We start from the raw sequence: 21,334 nt of genomic DNA on the forward strand, positions 1-21,334 counted from the left end.
ATAATAATAATAATAATAATAATAATAATAATAATAATAATAATAATTTAAAAACTTTTTTTGTAAGATACCACATCTGGTATCTGTTATACCAAAGAGACATGGGGGGATCATAAAACTAAACAGGTATCTCCATGTTTTTCCACTAAACAGAAAAGATGTTCTCTCTTCTTAATCAGAATGCTGTGATAGTTAGAAAAAGGTAATAAATTATGACTACAATGAAGAACAGTGAATATCATGTAACCTATGTACTGACGGAAAAGAGTTTTGAATGACGTACTGACTCTTTTATAAAAATAGAAGTCTATAATATAAACACAAAAATTGTAAAAACATGCTAGGACTCCTATGTCTTATTCATTAAGAGCTATTTACTTTTTATAAACATATGGTTTTGTCTAAGAAACAGTTTATACATTCTGTGGCTTCGTTTTTCTTATCATTCCCCTTAATGCTTGAACAGCTTACCTTGCCAGCAAGTCGATCAACTCGAGTTTTGACATTCCATCAGGAAGCAATCGAGGAATAGCAGCAACACATGTTCTGAACAGATCGATTTTTGGTTTTCTTTCACCACTGAAAAATTAAAACAGAATTTTAACTAATCTTAAGAAAGACCTATGTTAAATGAACCACCTCCAGTTTATCAGAGAAGGACTGGACATAATGAAATTCCAGAGGCCTACTAAGAACATCTGGATGGAAAGTTAGACACTATAATGAAATAAGAAGGAAACAAAAATACAATTTTCTTTTGAATGAATGGTTTTGATTTTGACATTTTTCATGCATTGTATCTATACAGTACTTGAAAAATCAATTATTAATGATTCATTTGTTTCTTTCTGAGAGGAACTGGAAGATATATAAAGAATGGTAGGATAATGTAGGAAGATTCCTCCATCAAGATCAGCATTTATAGGATGAAAGCTTCGGAGGAGGCAATGAGGAAAGAGTTGGGGTTTTCTCCATCATAGTGCAGCTGTATTACACTGGTTGTATAAATCAATTACCAGATATGTAACAAGTTCAAATAACATGACTGAAGATCCAGACAGATTCCCCCAATAGGGCACAGACCTATGGAAAACCATCACAATACATTATTACACTGAAAAAGGTACATAATTTAGAGATAGGTATGGCCAGAGAGTTTCTGTTGATCACTGCCAGAGACAGCAGCCCTTTGGCAACTCTTATCAGCTAAAACAGGTTTTAGCTGCTCCAAGACTGTTCTAGTCTGTGGAATGGCTCAACTGCTCCCTAACAGCCTGGGAAAGTCATTGAGCCTAAAGTTCAGTATGAACCAAACACCAGGTTGGAAGTCTACAAGTCTTCTAAAAGTAGCTCAAGTTTCAGCTGTTGATTATTTTCAAAACAGATGCAGTTGTTTTCTGACTAGTTTCCTACACTTTTTGGTAAGTATGCAGATCAAATATGTCCTTAAGATAGACTCCAAAATATGGATTTTTTTATTTACTCATTTTTATCTCAATGATCTATTATTTGATCAGGGAGTATAGAGGAAATTACCAAAGTGTAACAGCATTTCAAACTGTGCAGTCTTTCCCACAATATTATTACTTATTAGTCTGTAATATGCTTTGGAGGGATCAAAACCAGCAAGGTCCTATTTAGGGACCGTACTATTAACAGGCAGAGAAAGACTGTCCCTCTTTTAATATGCTTCTGATAAAACTAGAAAAGAATGAGGGTGAAAAGAGAGACATCAAGCATTGTAAGCTCCATAACACCACACTGAAATAGAGTGACAAAACAAAACATGAACTTTGTTTTCCCGTATACCAGTCCGTTGCCCTGATTACTAAACTACTCTATTCCTCCACCCAACAGAGGACATTGCATTTGCATATGTTACTTCTGTGTTCAGTCACAGAGAAAATCTGGATTCAGTACAGTCTAAAATAAGATTTATGGAGTAACATTGACCATTCACTGAAACAATGGGCACTGAAAAGGCATAAACTGACATTAGACTTACTTAATTCAAAGACTAAATACAGTTTTGTAGTGAATACCATTCTGTCTCTTAACACCCTATAGACTTATCTACTTGGATATATATTACATTAATAAAATGTTGATATTGTTTTAATCAACTGTCTTAAACTGTACAGTTAGGGAAACTATTTTCATAATGAATTACCCCTGTCTCACTGTATCTATATTCCAACAGATAGAACTTGAAAGGTGTCAGCAACTGACTGGAAAAAGAGTAAAATACAACATCTCACTGAGAATTTGGTTACAAACAAAACCCTCTCAACTACTACTGCTAATGCAAATACTACTTGGATTAATAACTAGTGCAAAAACTACATTTTTATAGTTGTAAATATTAAAGTGCCATTGGTAGTTTTATCTGCAGGCAAACCAAGTAGTCCTTGCTGACTTGAAATGGAAAATGAACTTTGCAGGGTTTTCTTACTATCAGTCCCCAGCCAGGGTAAACAGTTTGTGCATTTCAAACGGAGACTTGTAAAATAATAGTCTGAGAGGAAACTCTTCTGAAGGCAAATAAGTAATTATTTTTAAATATAAAAATTTGTGGGTGTTCTGTGGCTTATCAGCTGCTCAAAAGAGTGGCAGGGGAAGATCCAAATCTGAGTCTCAAGTTCCCAACTTATCATCTGAGCTACCAGGCAGAGCATGCGAAGTGTCTGGCAAGGGGGGCCTCACAGAGCCCTGCCATCATCTCTGGCTGATTGAGGATACAACATGACGAGCTCTGGATGAACACAGTGACAGCAGTCCTCACCTGGACACATGTGTTTCCATACCAGTAGTATTGGATTTTAGTCAGGTATTGTCAGCAAAAACCTTTGAAGTACTTCCAAGGACAGGTTTGTATATTAGAAAAATGGATGTCCTATTCTGACTAGACGTTGGAAAGTAATTATAACAAGTATTGAAATTCATATTCCAGTGCAGGATGCAAAGGATGCTCCATACTCAAGATTTTAGTAAGACTTTCCCTTTATTATTTCAACAATAAATGCTTAAAAGATCAGTCATTAAATATGGTAGTAAGCCTAACACTGCCAAAGAAAATTCCACAATCTGTATACTTTAAAATGTGATGTCTATTAATCGCCTAGCTACTTCCATCTGATTCCTATTTTGTTATTAAAAATACCACTATGATATTCAGTTTATACATGAACTATATGTAACAATGACAAAAGCAGTAACTTTATAATGTAGATAAATATAGTGTGGCATCTGTGAATTAAAGCCCATAAGAATTCAAAATAAATATGTAACTAATGAAGCATGGAGTTCTGAGAATAAAATGGTAAGCAATTACACAAAAACAATATGTTGGCTTTTCTACATATCCATAATACAGTTTTTGAAAGAATAATTTTAAATGTTGACAGTAACAGCTAATGATGTTTTTGTGAGTTCACATAATTTTAGATCGACTGATAATTAAGTGTCTCAGATATTTTTTTCCTTGGAAGAACAAGTAAAAATGTGTTGTAATGTGTTTTGCCTTTCAAATGTATATATTAAATCAGAGATCATCTGGATATAAAGTACAACACAAAATACAGAAACTTACACATCTAGATCTTCCAACCTTTATGTTTCTGACAATAGTTACTACCAAACCATAAGACTTTCTGAAATTTAAAACTCTTTTAAATTTATTTGTTCACTGACTCTAAAAATAAACAGTACTTTGATGATGCTGAGAAACCATCAAAAGCGTATTTATAGCTAAGGTTAAGTAGACTTCTTATCTAAGTGCTCAAGGTTTTACTATGCAATTATCTTTTGAGAATAAAATGTGAGTTTCAAAACTCACTTTCTCTGCCACAAAAGCCTGGATATCCAAAATGGTTATGAAAACTGGCTGTGAGTACTGAAAAGGATGCGGGGTAGGACTATAAGAAAAATATGAAATATTATTGGATAGTAATATTAGCATTGACTGTAAATAAATAAGACTACACTGGCAACACACCTTACAGTCTCATCTAAAGTCACTGAAACAAAAACATAAAGACTCTATCAGTTGTAAGAGGTAGTTGAATTTGGCCAGTCATTGCAGTCTGTCTATCACTTCCAGTATTCTTAACAAGTTGATTTTTTGGTAGTAAATAAAAAAAACAATCTCAAAGTGACCAGTGTTCTTTTCATTGCAAGGTCTTCTTACAGTTGAGAACTCTACAATCTGTGCTTTGCATGTGTCAAATGATGTCTCTGTGTCACTAGAACTCTCTCCAGGAAACTTCCTTCATTAATAATTTTAGATAAGGGTGTAAAATGCTGCTGTTCAAAACAGCTTGAAACGTACTGGTTTGATTCCAGTGGGGTACTGCTTAAATCCAAGACTTCTCAAAGAATTACTTGAGCTTTTAATTAAGATTTGATTTTGATTACAAGTATGAATAGTAATGGGAATTTTGAAAGATTATTATTAATACGGATTTATGGAATTTCTTGCATTTATTTTGAAGTTCAGTGATGCAAATATACCCTGAGACAGTGTTCTGAAGCACAGACTGCCAGGTTTTCCACTTGAGCTTTCAATTTCTACCATGTAAACATCCATAGGATTCACACATTATTTTGCCTACATCAAGAACATTTGTTCAATTCCAAACACTGCAACAGGCAAAGAAGCACAATCAACTTGTCATAAACACTTTCTCAAAGTACATACTAACTAAGCTAAATGTTCCAGTTTCTTGCTTATTCTCTGATGACTCATGATAGACAGAAATAAAGTTCCAAAATTACATCTCAATAGTTTATAGGATTTACTGTTCCTTAGCACTCACGTAATCATGTCTTCAGGTTCTTTGTTAAGCATCTGTATGTTGGTGAGCATCATGCACCGACCCACTTCCTTGTCAAGGTGTCTGAGTATGTTGTCCACGGCTTTCCTTACTTGAGAATAATATAATGACATACCTGAAATAATATGCATTTTTGTATAATTTGGGATATTTATAGGTACATGTCTTTCAAAGAACAAAGCTGCTTACTCATGCTGTGCTGCATGAAGTAAGATAAATGTTTTCCTCATGAGATAGCATATTCCACCAGGAATTATATTCTGATTCAAACACAGAATATGTGTTTGAAAGCTCCAAAAGGAATGCTTACATATTATACATGGAAACTAGAATATTGTATCACAAACAGCAAAAAATGGCTAATACAAACTAAGAATTTAACAGTGCAAACATTTGTTATCAAATACTATGTTGTGCATTTCAACAGCAGTGGGTCTTACATTGCTTATTTCTTGCTATTACTACAATAACCTAGCACAGTACAACACAGGTCTTTGCCACTTGTGTAGACTTGGTTTCATTCACATAACTTTGGGGACTTAATGAAGTGTGAAGCTGAGCAGCCAAATTGTGTTTTTTGCCAACAGAAACGGGGCACGATACAGAGGCTCTTCTCCTACAGCACAGAGTTCCCTCTACACATTGCCTACGAAGGAAGCTCAGATAACAGTGCTATTAACTTAGGCACTTCAGTATAACTATTTTGCATTTAAAAGTTTTGCCCTTTTGAAAGTTTCACTTTGTGTGAGATACTGCACATAAAATGAGGATATCAAGGGAATCTTTAATGGTTTTCAAAGTTGGTACATTTTCTGAGCGCAGGCATTGTTTCTAACAGGATGAATATCCATGAATAAACAAAGTTACTCAACGATGAAAGAAGCTAATCCTTAACTATCTGTGTATTTAATCGATCCCAGAACACCGTGTTGCTACAACTTGTGGAGCACGACTGAGGACTTTTCAGAAAAATTTAAGAAGAGCAGCATTTGTCAAACTAAACCATACATTTCAATAGAAGGCACAATAAAATAAATGCTTACAATAAAGAAATGAATGGAATACTTAACAATAATAGACTATTCTGCTCAAGTGCTGAAGACTTTTTCACATCCATTCTCATCCAAGTTTCTACTTTGTCCATTATCTTACTGACCTATCATTTTAGCTTCTTCCTCCGTAAGAGTTTTGCTCAAATACGTTTTCTTCACTCTGAGAGTGTTTCCAGAGGGAAGGACAGCTCCAGTCACTGGCATTGGAGGTTCACCATCTTTTTGCTGCAAGCTATCAGCAATCACCAAGAAAGCTCTCAGACCGATATTCATTCTCTGTAAAGTTCAGAAGATGGATGAGTATCATAATCAAATAATCATATTCTATTCATATTCTTCATTCACTTTGAAATTTTGAGCATGCACTTCCCAGCATTTTTTTTCTGTATCTTCACTACATTACCTAGTCTAATATACTTTACAAATATGCCCATGAAATACATAGTGAATTCATATCTCCACTATGAGCAGTGCTCTCCCCTCTTAGAACTTTATTTCTAACTATTTGCATTAGTACATTATGTTTTTATCTTCAGGATAAAACACATGAATATGATCTGGGGTTTAGTAATGCGCTGTAAGTGGACCTTCAGTTAAACACAAATGTCCTACATGGCCCACTATGAAAAAAGATAAATAATTGTCTTGAAAGGCCTCTGGGTTGATCATACTGAGAGAAAAGTCTGGAATGATGCTCAGTGCCAAACTACAACGCGAAAACATCAGTAAGATGAGTCTAAGTGACCTGAATGCCTTCTGGGAATTCACCAGAGGAAAACTTTCAGGCTTTGCATTGCAATGACTAAGAGACAGAATGTTTTCCATTTTTCAGGAATGTGTTCCAAAAACTCAAAGCCTGTCCTACTGACAGTCTCTCAGAGACATGTTTACATAAATCATGGGCTTTTTTTTTAAAAATGCTAAAATCTACGTACATAAAAAGTGGCCCTATAGTTTCACTGTTTTCAGATTGACAGTGTTGTTGAGAAAAAGTAAAATTTCAGATGTTGATTCATGAAGGAGCTAAGGACTATGTCCACCCCCTATTAGCTTGAGTATATGCAATGCTAGCACACAATGTCCTTTGCAGGACCCTCCTCAGTCAATAATGTAGGTGACTGATTCAGAGCATGGCAGGCATTACCTGCTCAAAAATTCTGTTTCATTTTTCTCTATTCTACTGCAGAAAAAGGAAAGCTGTGCTCAAAGTAAAGCTTGTTTTTCATTTTTGCTGCTTTAGACAGTAAAAGGTTTAATCTACTTTTCCACATTTTTTATATCAAGTATAATTTTGGTAAGGTAACTCATTCTATTTTAACACCTTAGTGAATAGATATGACTGTTTAATATTGCAAGATTAATATTGACATGTGTTATGAGATGAACACAAATTATTTTTATTTTTCATATGTTTACTCTTAATTTTCAAATGAAAATATTTTCAAAATTTTAAGTAAATGCATTATTTTTAAGAGAATTTTTAATTATTTTACTATTTATTTATATATTGATTTTTTTGAAGTTTTTCAAATTTCTGTTTACTTTCTCTAGGAAAAGCACTAGAAAGCTGACTCATGACACCAACACTAGTGGAGCTTTCCTGGCCAGAGTGGTAAACTTTATTAGAATGTTTTCTTTTTTTGTCATCTTCAATTCTTCTTGCACCATGTACTCTTTTTCAGTAAAACTGTTTTGAAAAACATTGGAATTGTTACAGAAAAATTACTGTTATACTGAAATAGTTTAAGGCATTGTATGTAATAGCAGCAGAGTAATATGGACATCAATATGTTTATTTATTTATTTATGTATTTATTTATATTTTTGTTTTATACATTTGCTCTACTTCACATTTGATATTCTTCACTGAGAAAACATGGGATAGGCATAAACAGTGTGACATTTTACAAGCAAAAGTCCACAGATGTATTTTAGCAATGAATCAAATTCAAGATTTGGCCTGAAAAAAGGTGAAAGCATGCTTAGAATGGAACCAGGAAGTACATGTAGCACAATACCGTACATATTAACTCAGAAAAAGAAAAAAGAGCAGATGTACATCATACCTCAGGGTTGAGACTGAAAGCTTTTGCTGGTTTTCCAACACAAAGGAAGTCAAAGATAATTTCTTTCATTGCAAAATCTAAACGCTCCTAAAACAGTAAAAATACTGCAAATCATTAGCTGCCCACTTCTGCTACTTATTTTATTTAAGGCAAAAGAATGCTGAAAGCCAGTGTAATCAGGATTTATTTAAATATATGAAAAAATGGATTATCAGAAGTATGTAGAACATATTATCAGATCTAAGCTTTTAACACTACTTTATGTTGACAAAGTAAAAAATTTCTAGCATTTAAATAGGAAATTATCCATTTCGGAAATAAAGCTTTTAATTATTTCATTTAAACTGTCGTAATTATGGTACTTACACAGTATTTTACATAAAAGAAACTTGTTCACAGATGGTACAGTTCAGGGAAGATTTTAAGCATCTGTTTGATTCATTCCTATTCAGAGACTTTTAAGTATGTGCTTAAGTGCTTTGCTCAATGGGAATATTTTCTGAATCTTAGTCATAAAAAAGATGAAGCTTCCAGCACTACAGGTCAGTTTATTTTAGCGATTCCCATCTGAACTGATGAAAACTAAATGCTGAACTTCATCTGACTTACTGCTTGGAAAGCAGTGCAACTTATTGTCCCATACAGTAGGAATGATTCAGTACCAAGATAAAACTATTTTGAACTTCACTGACAGTCAGAGCCTGTCAACAAATGCATTGTCTGACTTGCTGGAAATTAAAGACAAAAATTACATTTGAGTTGAAGTGAACGAATTTTTATTTATTCTGAGTGAAACTTGCTGTTCAAAAGAAGTTTGCCCCAGCTCAGTCTATAATTTCATCATTGCCTAGATGAAAGATACTGACAACAGTGTTGCAAAAAAATCAGTCATTAGAAGCTTCCTCATTTGTTAATTTGTTACTGAGAAAAGAAGTTTTTCAATATATGGAAAGATATATGCAGTGGTTCTCCCATACCTGTGCAATAAACTGTATTATCTTCACAAAGATGTTTAGAGGCATATCTCTTGGCACAACACCACGAGACCCTTTTGGGAAAAGTGTTGTGACAATAGTAATAAGTCGACTGCAAAAGAAAAAAAAAATTAGACATTTTCGGACCTTGCAGACCTTCACTTACCATTACACTCCATTTAGAATGACCAGAAAGTATTTCCTTTGAAATGAAAATGTAATGGAGTATCTTGTTCCGATCCTTTGTTACAAATTCAATGTCATTATTTTATTTCATTACTGCATCACAAGGAACAATAAATCAGTCAATGGCCACTACAAAAATATTTTTAACTTTCCCCAGGCAAAGAGTGATTTTTAGTTTTTCTAAAAGCAGAAACCCTTTATACATTAATTTTAATAGGTGGCAGAATAACTGACAGCACCACAAGAGGGAATATTTTGTTGTGTACAATTGAGTTTCTCATTTCACAACACAAATAGGTTCAATTCAAAGGAATTCAGGAGAACTATAAAATCTCTTCACTGGCAACATCCACTCTACAAGGGATTTTCATTACAAATAAAGCATTTTACCTTTGGGTTGCTGTGTTGCTTTCACATTTAATTCTGATCATGTAAACCCACAGTAGTCTGTACAGAGATTCCAGTGCAACTCGAGCCATTTTGGGGTCCTTGTTCTAGAGAAATATATAACATAAGAATAAACTTCAGGAACAAATTAGAAAGGAAGTCCCGCACTTAACAGATGTTAAGGTTCAGAGTTTTGATAATGAAACTACAAAAAAGATACATCCTAACAGCTGTTCAGTGTTCCATTCCTGTAGCTGCAGGATGCTTATGCATCTGACCTACTTTTCCTGTTACTACTTAAGTTGTTGAAAAACCCAACTATCAAGTTAGTTAAATTAGACACATGTTGCAATCTAAAATCTCAGTTTGAAACCCACCTCAATTTGACTCTGAAAACCTCATATTCATTAGATTCCATCAATTCAAAAGCTATAGTGGAGACCTGGTATGAAGAACACAGCAGATAAAGAAATGTACCATACATATTCAAATACAAAAGGACAAAAATCTGAGGATGCTTAGGCTGGCCTAATTAACATGGTATCTAGGACCAGCTGGACTGAATTGGATTATCTATTTTTGGAAACTTCTGAACTAGTACAAGACTTATCTTTGGGTTTTTTCAGTCGTATGCCGTTTTCTGTTTCTGTGGTAGTTTTAAGGGCTTTCTGTGTAGTGACAAGTTTATGCAATCCAATCAGATGGTCTCCCACATGCTGGGCCATCTGCTGGGTTAAACTCTGAAGGAGTCCAGTACACTTTGACCTGAGATAAGATTTGCCTGGCCCACAGTGCAAATCTCCATGGTAAAGATCTGAGATATTGTCTGCATACAAATGTTGACTCATAGATCAAAGACTGTGGTTTGATCAAAGAACCTGCAAATGATGCCGTCAGTAATTCTTGAATGTGTATTGGTCTGGGTTCTGCAAAATTGAGGGAAGGCAATTTGCCAGTGATACGGGAGATAACTTCAACTTTCAGCATGGCATCTGTCACAAGTCTAGGAATAGAAACACTGTCCTTGGGTTGCAATTCCCATTTAACTCCTTGACAACACATTTTATGCAGTAAAGCTTTATATGGACAGAAAACTGAATATCATTTTTGTTTATTATAGCAGCATACAATGGTTGTCACACATGATTAGAATAAGTGGTAAAAGGAATGCCGAAGTTTACTTGGTCCATTAATCTTTGCAGAATATTCAAATTGTAACATCTGTTAAAATCAATTTTTTTATTAACCTCTTTCCTTTCAATCCATTTTTCATCAAGTATAATCATGCCAGTCCTTGTAAACTTCAGACCTAAAAATTTGATTTCTTCAATAGGTGGTAAAGTACATTTATCAAAGTTTATTCTTACCCCAATGCTTTCAAGAAAACAGCAGACTGTGGCTGACCGAGATAAGGTAACAAGAGGCTATGTAGTAGAGGAGGAAGTTATGTCTGTTAGTAAATGTCCAAACATTCTTGCGATGAGATAGTTCAGTTGCGACGGCAGTTGAGAGGAGATGCAAGAGAAAAGGGCTGAGACCACTATCATTGGAGTTTTCCAAAAATAGTAGACTAGTTTTCCATCAGGAACAGTAAGTGATGTAGCAGAAGCAGGATTAAGAGGAATGATAAAAAGTCCAAGAAACATCCAGGGAAATCATGGGCGTGTCCATGAGCAAAATGTTTCCAAGTTCACAGTGGTACTTTGGAAATTCCCAGTACTTTGGAAAGCATGCAGCATGTCACCCTTTGGAAAACAAAGTGAAGTCCACCACCAATTCAGTCTCTTTAATATTTCAAGATTTTTGTCAACAAGAAAAACCCAGCCAGTAACCCTATTAGAATAAGGAGTATTTGGTCTAATGTATCTGATATCTTCTTCACTTTCCCAACAGGACATATTGGCATTGGATGTGGTTCCTTTACCACTGCTGGTAGTGCCAAACTCACTGCTGGTGCCGAAGAATTTGTCAAAGCTGATGTAGGCCTTTTGAACACAGTAGCACTTGGTGACTGAGCTCTGCCAGGATCTGCTCTCTTTCTTGACTGATAAGTGCTGCTGGCTTTTATCCGTTGCTGTTGCTCTTCTAGAAACTTCTTTTTCAATGCTTCTGCCTCTTCTGCTGTGATGGGCGGAGGAGCAACTGGACTTCTAGGTGTGAGGCCAATTTTCTTTAATTCATCCACCTCTGTTGTCCAATAATATGACGTTAAGTCTGGCCCATTCAGACCGAAGGGATATTGTTTTGGTACCCATGGATTCATCCCTGACATAGACATTGTTTGACCCACTCTTTGTAAAGTAAGTTCTGCACTCTTGGCTGAAATTGTACTGAAGCTTTCTCCTTGTCCCAGGAGGTTTAGAGACAAGGAACTATTGTTCCCTCGGAACAATTTTGCTTCGAAATGAAACACAGAGCTTTGACTCTCGCCTATACAGAATTCTTGCCTTGAACAGTTTTTTGCAAATAAAGTTTAGTTAACAATAAACATTCAATTTCAAAACCGGGATACTTATTAACTTTTACACCACTTTCAACAGTATAATAGGAAATGTCCTTTGGCCAGAATGTGGCCATGGTCAAATATTTCCATGCTCCTGCAGAAATCTCCTTTATAAATTCAAGAGAAAAGTTTGTTTCTCTAAAATCAGAGATTTGCTAGTTTTTATTAAAATCAGAAATACTATTAGAGTATAAAACTTCCATCTTTCCCAGTGTATGCCTGACTTTATTTTGGGAAGGAGATTGTGCTCTGTGGAGTGTAGAGGCTCATGAGAAACCTGATACATTATGTAGTTTGAGGCAGCCCACACATCATGAAGTTCTATATATTGTGTTGGTGTGCACAACTGTCCTTCTAACAGAGGGATTTCTAGCTCTTCCTCCAGCAATGTGAGTTTGGCTTGGGTTTTGAGGTGCCAAACTTCACTGTCTGGTGAAGTGATTGCTTCAATGACTGGGGGATCTCTTTCTCTATGTTGAGAAAGAGCAGCCAACCATTTTCTTAATTTAGCCATGTATTCAGCTACCTTATCTTCTCCCCAAACTAGAGATTGAATGTGCCCCCACATTAATCTATGAGTCGTATAAATAGAAGCATATCAAAGAATTACATGTTGCAAGACAAATTCCAATTTTATTTTCAATCAGTAAAGTAGGAGTAACTTTATTTATATTTTTGGTAATTGTTTCAATAATTTGTCAGGATCTCCTTGAATTTCAGAAAACTCTATATTTCCAGTTGGCTCCTCAGAAATCTTACAGCTGTAGCTGCCTTTTCTGAAGCTTTTACAACTGCATAAACCCCCCCAAATTAATTTCAATAACAACATGTTTATTCTGAATCAATTTGCAAATAAGATTCTAATACATCTTCACCAAAAGTAAGGAATTCAGAGACAGGTGGAAAGAAATCTTCAGGTAGACTGAACATTTTGAAGAGCTATTCTAACAGTAGGATCCATATGAAGAGAGTCAATACAAATTGTTTCATTAAGACAGAGAGGAAGTACAGAAAGAAAGTAACAGCAATAAAGGATGTAATATAGACCTTTCTGAAAAGCTTGTGAATTCAACTTTTGGAGAACAGATATTTGACTCTGAGCTGAGAAAGTGGCTGCATGTTCTACCTGAGCTGTTTGCAGAAGCCTCGTAACCACTAGTTCAACAAGTCACAAGTTTGGAGGCCCTTGATTTGACCTAGCCACTTCACTATGCTTCTTATATTGCTCTTTTCAGGTAAGAACAAGGCCATCCTTCCACATAGATGCATTTTTAGCATGGTACGGGACATGAGTTTTTGCACAAGTAAAAGACTTGTAAAAGTAGCAGTGGTAATGATAATGAGCATATGTGTATCAAACAGTATGTGTTGTACAGGAACCAGAGCAGATTGCAGTGGACAGTTAAACTTCAAAGATCCAAAAAACACGGCGAAGGAATAAGAATGGATATGTGGAGGAAACAAAATAGTTTAGGGTTTCTGTAATGCAACTTCACAGAGTGAAACAGGCAATGGAATCAATGTCCTACAAGTAATACCATTTTGAAAAAATAATAAGATCTTTGTTTCGAATGCTTTTGTGAAAAAAAGCAACTTACTATTGGTTCAGTTTAGGTATGCCACTCAAACTAATAACTTTCATCAGCAACCTTGTTTGTTTTCATTGCTGTTTGACTTGGGCTTGGTTTGAGTTAGAGAAATAGCAGAAATTCAAACTAGGCCCAAGAATATCATTTTGCTATTGAAAAAATCTGAACAGCTAGGAAACTTGTCCTGTAAGGAATAAAATTATGTATAGAATCAGGTAATAGCAATAATTCAGCACATTTACCTAAAAAGGATTTGCAACAGATCAATAGTGCATACTGAAGTTTTAATGCAATATTAAAACCAAAAGATACTAACCTTCAGATTGGATAGGCAGTTGTTGAGGAAAATATGCCATCTGTTTAAAAAGAACTGCTTCTGACTGACACAAAGTAGGCATGTTACCAAAGGGTACAAAGCCTAAACAGGAAACGGATGTCAATACAGTGTTATTTGCATGTCTACACAACACAAAAGTAACTTAAGAGAGCTACTGTAAACCTGAAGTTCAAACTCCTCCATTTTGTGCAATACAAGTTACCCAACATTAACACATTGGTAAGTAGTACAATTTAAAAGGAACCTTCTCTATTAAAAAACCTATTTTTTTAAAAAGAGAAGGAAACTTCTCTATTAAAACTGCTACAGACATGTTTTATGGATGAACTAAAACCAACCAAATGTGTACTTACGGCAGTATAATAAACCCAAAGATAAGGCACAATTTTACAGCCTCTCAACTAAGTTTTGTCACTTTACTGAGAAATGATAGCATGGAAATAACTTAGCTCTATTATTATAACAGGTATCTCACCCTCACAGAAACCAATCCACTACAAGGACTCAGAGAGATTGTTGGAAGCTATGAATTCTCAGACGCCTATTACTCCTCATAATCTGCAGTCACGATATGTACTGAGAGACATGTCAAACACCCTAAAGAATTGTGTTAAAATACAGGGAATGCCTGAGTCTGTTGGGAGTTACATCTTGTGAAGGGAAAAATAAAAATAAGCAAAGCAAAACACAGAAGGTCAAATACTGGAACCCAGTCTCTTTGTCAACACTTACTTTGACACTGATATTGTAAATGTTATACTAAAAAATAAGCTAAAATGCACCTATTTATTTTGAAACTGACTTTGCTATTTCAACAAGACTTTAAGGTTTTAGCTGTCATGCTAATATATCCAGTCAGGACTTAAAAGTTATTAGTCAAAACCAAGGTAACTTTATTTTTGAGACCAATGACTCTCAAAATTAACTCTAGAATTCTAACTTTAGCCACAGCTCAAAGTATAAACACATCATAAATCCCAGCTTTTGTTCCTGTAATGTTACATAAATTGTTTATAGCTAGGTTAGACCTGATTTCTTGAGCAAATGGCAAATGTACATTTTTATTTTTATAATCTTCACATCCAAAATACATATGGGAGAGGATAACTGAAGTCTTCTCACAGAAGACTTTCTTACCATACAGTTGAGTACTTGATGGGATCCCAGAGTTTTGTAACATCCCAAGAGTGTTACAACCTAACCTAAGGAAGAGCCCTAGGAAGGAAGGTACAAACCATCTCCTGGAATTTCCTAATTCTTTCCCAAGAGAACACCAAGGACTAGCTCATGTGAGATACTTTTGGACAGTGAATGAAGCAAGATGAATGCCCCCATCCTGCCTGTACAGTGAGTGCATCGATTCACAAAACACTGATCTTGGTCCTGGTTCAGACTTTAAAGAGTGTGCTTTCTTCCTTGAAGCATGGAAATATGCACGGCAGTTATTTCTGTCAACTGTTTGCCTTTCCCCTCCTCCTCCTCCTCGCAATGTTTGTAATTCTAATCACACCCTCACAAGAATCTATTCTGTCACTTTTAACTACAGTAGCCTCCAGTGTGGTATGTGTAGACAAGCAATCAAATGCAAAGCCCCAGCTGTGCAATCCTTTCTGAAGCATGTAGTATCGACTTTGGCAAGTATGGTTATCAGTTTGACGAGTTCTATTTAGTGTAAAAACTGTACAGCAAAGCTCCAGCCTGCTGCAGTTTCAACAATGTTTTACTAACTCCACAGAGTGGAACAGAGCCACACAAACACAAGCAGAGTGAAATCAGAAATCCATCTCAAAACTTCCACTAATTCAAACTGGATCAGGACTGTGCCCCAGGGATGCTCTGACTCTCCCCTGGGAATGTTGTAACAGGCACAGAGATCAAGCACAGTCCTGCAGTCCTCCCAGCAGATTCACTAGTGCTAGTGACCAGAATTTGCTGAGGGAACTGGGAACAGGGAAGCCTTTTTGACTTTCCTAAAGAATGAGGGAGGACAAATGACAACTTTCTTTACTTGTAAGGTCCAAAACTTCAAAATGGATTAGCTAATACCACATTGGTGACATGCGCTGACCCAGCTGGAGAGACAGACTGCTTAAGGCAGCCAGCATCAAACTGACTCAGATCCTCATTTAATTCAGATTAACTCATGATTCCAAAAATACACTGCAGTGCCACTGTTCATCTTACAAGAAAAAAATGAAATAGGGAGCTGCACAGTAGCCAAGTTATGGATTTAAAAGGGCATATGTCATACATTTTTCCTTTCCTACAATGCATTATTTAAGCACCGTGAAAGGGTTGTTCCCACATGCCTCATTTATTCTCGCTTGACAAGAAGTGACCTCTATTCTTCCTCCTCTTTTCCTAATGTTTACACATAGTAAGTATGAGAAAACCTAACCATTTAATAATAACAGAACCAGAAGCTGAAAACATCTCTTTGATTCAGACTAATTTAGATCATATTCTGAATATAATAAATACAGTTATTTTCCGTGAACACAATAACCTTCCCTGCAAATAGAAATGTATGAGTTATAGCCAAATGCAGAAAAAAAGTTTTGCAATTTCCCAAGAGTCTTGCTGAGAAATATTTATGATGAAGAATTTTAAGCTCTGTTTCTTAGGGTTACTAACCAAAGAGTGCTTCTTTCGTGATGAAAGTTCAAGCGTTGTATCATACAGGCTTTCAACAAAGTTCCTCAGACAGGGGACATTCACTTCATTTTTAACAGCCTGAAAGAAAATTTCATGTTAATAAAATATTATTTCTCAAGCTTTTTAATCTAATTTAAAGAAATTATGGAAACAACAAGAAAAATGAACTCACAGCAGCTACAGGGACAAGAATTTCAACAAACAGTCCTGCCAGTGCATGCTTGATATCTTTGTCTTTAACTTCAAGGAAATAATGTGCACATTCCTAAAACAAAACAAACAAGAAACATAAATTGCACATCAACTGGAATAAAGACCTCTAAATGTTTGCTAAATGCACATCAAGAGTCAGTGACTATTTTTATTCTGCAAATCCCACTGAAAACATTTGCCTATTAACTTCTAAATCTGCATTCTGTAGCAAGCAGGAAGCGGGATGTAAGTCACGATCAAGGATCTGTTACTTTAATCCAGAAACTCTCCACTGACTCCAGCTGTGCCTAATGGTTTTTTGGGGCTGGAAATGGAGTTGGATTCAGGGTCTGGCCTTATGCCTTCCCTGTGTATATCTTCAAGGAGCAGGACTACTAGACAACAGGGACTGCCTTACACAATGCTTTGAGAGACCAAGAGGAATGTGATTCTCCGGTAAGATACTCAAGGCAAGTAACAATCTTACTTGTAAATATTTTTGGATAAATTTCATTGATGGGATTCTTGCATATTAAGGATCAATATAGAACTGTGATATGTGAGAGAAGAACCACTACAACTTCCAGCCTGCAACTGGGGCCTAAGACAGAAAGTAAAAACATCCTTTGTCCTAGACACACAGCAAACTACTATCCACACAGCTGTGCTGCTCAGGAAGTGAAGGAGGGGAGATAAGTATCCACCCACTTGTGTGTTTCTGAACAACTTCTCTGAGGATGACAAATCCTATTGCTCCAGTTACTTCTCCGGGTCCAAGGACCAAACAGCCACTGTCTTTACAAGGAAGGTCCTCACTGACCTTTTTTCTGAATATGCGTGCAGAGTGGTTTACACCTTAGATTATGCATTTTTTTCCTGTGTGCAATCAGGATTATACACAACTTAGCTTCAATCGCTCCAGCCAGCGTTCCTGCACTGCTTATGCACTCTCTGGGGAAAGACAGGTTCTTCTGGAGCTCACTCCTGAAATTAGCTCACCCTTTGCAAGTGTCTCTTCCTACTACAGCAGCGCAGGTGGGACAGAGCTTTTAGATGAAACACTGTATGTAGATATTGAAACTAACAGACAAACTGCTCAAAGAATCGAAATGTATTTCACCAAAATGAGTAAACCTGGTTTTCCCCCCCCATACACATTGCATCTTATGTCACACAGCAATACATATAAGAATTAATTTGGTGCTGAGATATTGTGGTAGAGGAAGGTAGAGATCATTTGCATCCAAATTTTCAGTTCTACTGTGCAGGAGTTTTACCACAGATTTCAATAGCAGTGATCACTAGATCCCAGCAGTGCTGTGTCATAAAGTTGTGCCACAAACTCATTCACTCATATTAGTCATGTGCACTGAACACACACTAATTTGATATTTTGCCAGCTCTGGATAACTCACTTTAAGTTGACACATACTAATATATGTCTATATAATTAAGAGTAAAGGAAGAAGAAAAATGACCTGTTTCTGTGGTGTTATGTTTTAAATATGTTATTAAATATGGTTTAAAAAATATTGCAAAGCTGAAATAGAATGTGCTTCCAGTTCAGGCTTTAAAGAAATGGCTCAGTGTGTCTGTATGCCTGTGTATTAGTATTCCACTGTCAAATCCTTACGCATGGGCATCTAACATTGATTTTTTTCTCCATCTACTCTACCAATAAGGTGATCTTTACATGGAGGTTTACATAAAACATGTATTTTACTGGATGAGTGGCTACAAACTCTGCAACCATGAGGGTGATCCTGAATAAAAACAGGGGAATAGAAAGGTTAAGCTAAATAAACCTGCTAATGGGAACAGAACCAATTGCACATTACAGCAAGAATGTTGCAACATGAAATAGTTTCTTGCCTTTTACAAAATTATGTAATCTCTTAATTTAAAGCATTCATTATAACCAAACTATGCTCTGTACTAGTGACTCTCAAACCAGGAGGATACAGAATGTACCCTACAGGAAGCAGGGTGAAGGTGTGGTGGAAGCAGACAACACATGCAAGGGAAATTCCATCCAGCTTTTGCCTCAATTCTTTGTCTCTTGCTCAGTGTTTTTCTCCATCAGAAGTTTCTCTCTTTTCTGGCAACTACATCAATGTTGGCAGATTCCTTCTGGAGGCAGTGAGCAGCTAGGGAGACACAGCTAGGCAGGGACACAGGGCAAGGGGCAGCTGTGGGATGGTAGGGTGGAAGATCTGGAGTCTACAGAACAAAACCACTTTTAGCTGGAGGGCAAGATGTAGGGACTAGAGGTATATGACTGATGAAAAGTGGTATGGAATGACACACTCCAGAGACTGGAAACTGAAGCACTGAGGTTCAGAACAAGCAGAAAGTAGCTGCACATACATTTATGTGGGAATGACATATGGAAAATCTCCTGGAACATTACAAGAAAGCTAAAGGCTAGCCCATTCAAAAAGGTCTGGAAACCACAGTTATATCCTTAAGAATTTTACCTGCATAAACTGAAGAGAAGCTTCAAAGTCCTCCACAGGATACATCTTAATGCGAAAGAATTTCATTCCCATTATAAGACTGATAATGCTTTGAACTACGTATGGGCTTTGTTCTTTATGCCGCAACTCTTTTAACTCTGCCATAAATTTCTTCTTTACAGCAGGAAATCTATGAATTCAGATTAGTTAGTTCCAAAAAGTTCAAAATTAGTATTTAGAAGGTATTGTAAGGCATATGAATTGGGAAAAACCTAAAGGAGGTTTAAACACAGTTTGTAAAATACCATTTCACTCAGTATGTGAATAGATTTCTTTTTGTTTAGTTTTCTTTCACTTCTAATAAACTCATAAGATGAAGCATACAGTCTGATCTCAGTCCCTTTAGAGAACCACATCTTCCAAATTTTTTTATTACCATGCACCTCTTTTATATGAGAGCTAATAATATCATTACAATAACCCCCTCACATATTTTTCAAAAATACATGATGAAAGATAATTTTCTAGCAAATACATGCAATTCTTTCAAAAGAAAATGTTTAAATTATAACCATGAAAACATTCAGATAAGCATACTCAGTTCAGGTTTTTTATCTAACAGCCATTACAGTAACACTTAAGCATTAATAACTACAACAGCTTTGGATGGAGGAGTGTACAATAATTTTTGATCTCCCCCCATACATCTAGTGAAGGTGTCTTTTGAGACACCCTGTCCATAAAAATAACATACAGAAAGATCATCCAACAGGACCTCCTCTCCTTTTTGAGACGAAATCAAAAGAACGTCATTTTCATGGGCAGGTGTAGTTTGTAGTAACCTTTTGTTATCACCTTTGATAGACAACATAAGTGAATTGAAAGAAACAGGTTGGCAGGAAGAAGCCTTTAGTGGCAGAAACATCTTAGCAAGGCCCTTCAGAACTGGAGAAGAAAGGCAGTATTTATGGAGATCATGTATATTTTGACAGTCAAACTGAGGCTTTGGATCCAGATGCCACTTTTGTGTTTGACCCAGATAATTTAAAAGCTCAGGTAAGGCCTTACCCAAAGTTATATGATTTCCAGAAACTCAAACTATTTTGTCTACATCAAGCTAAGTTGACTGGTTTTGTAGAGCAGACTCACTCTCAGCAACACCAAAAAGTCAGGTAGCATTATGTCAGGGCAGTAAATTCTACCCTTTGCTTAGTTTGTGGTGTAAGAGTATGATGAGAGGCTATATTGGGTACACAAGCTTCTGAATTTGTCTGTTTCCAGATCCAAAAAGTGTTTTATGTCGTCTGTTCTAAGAAGGATGAAGGGTTCAGAAGCAGTTACATTAAGTTCTAGGCCTAAATAATGGCAGAGAGACTTAGAATTGTTTCTGTGTAGGAGGATAGCCATTTATAGGTTTGCTCAGCTGAAGAAAAAATAGTATATAGAAAAAAATTAATTAAAATAGCTCTCTTCAGCCCTTTGGGCTTTCCACAGACGTCATTGCTGAGATAAGAAAAATAATGCTACTGTAGTCAAGTTGAATTTATTCAGTATCACTGGACTAGATGCAGAAAGCCTCTGATTCCCTAGAGGTCAATGCTCCAGAACACCTAGATAAATAGAGGGCCAATGAACTTAAATAACTTATTCATATTGTATTTTTAAAGAAAGTGAGAAAATCAGAATATTCACATGCTAAGCAAGTAGAACTTGTCAGATTCATGGGGGAAATAAGATATTCCATTTTGCTTACTTTGCTTGAGCTAGAACACCTATTACTTCTGCATACAAATCTGCAACAATGTGCATATTTCCAGTGTTAGGACCAAGGTACCTAGCAAGAGACAAAGAAAGAATTCTCAGCTGAGAAAGCATACTGTTTAAACCACAACTATTAAAAAAATAAGCAAGCATTTTTTTCATAGAACTTTTGTAGGAAAAAGAGCCTTACCCTTCTTTGTACTTAAAGTGCTTGAAAGCCAAGTTAATAACATCATTTACCAAACTGTCTATTACAGGATGAAGTGGAATCTGGAAACACAAAATAAAACATAACAAGGACATATATGTTACACTTCAATACCTCAGAGTATTACTCATGGGTA

General features: G+C 36.0%; 1 protein-coding gene across 8 annotated transcripts in view; it reads right to left on the bottom strand.

Annotated features, from left to right (window-relative positions):
• FRY (FRY microtubule binding protein) overlaps window positions 1-21,334 on the bottom strand; it is a 234,520-nt gene that overhangs the window by 86,067 nt on the left and 127,119 nt on the right. For all 8 annotated transcript variants that reach the window (XM_027651378.1, XM_027651367.1, XM_027651340.1 and 5 more), the window contains 12 exons: window positions 21,181-21,260; window positions 20,983-21,063; window positions 19,251-19,419; window positions 16,754-16,846; window positions 16,561-16,659; window positions 13,906-14,007; window positions 9,501-9,604; window positions 8,928-9,036; window positions 7,951-8,037; window positions 5,989-6,160; window positions 4,815-4,947; window positions 472-579 (listed from right to left, as the gene is read on the bottom strand). In XM_027651378.1, coding sequence (XP_027507179.1) covers window positions 472-579; window positions 4,815-4,947; window positions 5,989-6,160; window positions 7,951-8,037; window positions 8,928-9,036; window positions 9,501-9,604; window positions 13,906-14,007; window positions 16,561-16,659; window positions 16,754-16,846; window positions 19,251-19,419; window positions 20,983-21,063; window positions 21,181-21,260 — 1,337 coding nt within the window. The remainder of the gene's footprint in view (window positions 1-471; window positions 580-4,814; window positions 4,948-5,988; window positions 6,161-7,950; window positions 8,038-8,927; window positions 9,037-9,500; window positions 9,605-13,905; window positions 14,008-16,560; window positions 16,660-16,753; window positions 16,847-19,250; window positions 19,420-20,982; window positions 21,064-21,180; window positions 21,261-21,334) is intronic.

The sequence above is a fragment of the Corapipo altera genome, unplaced genomic scaffold (genome assembly GCF_003945725.1).
Source record: "Corapipo altera isolate COAL_440 unplaced genomic scaffold, ASM394572v1 0, whole genome shotgun sequence".
NCBI lineage: Eukaryota > Metazoa > Chordata > Aves > Passeriformes > Pipridae > Corapipo > Corapipo altera.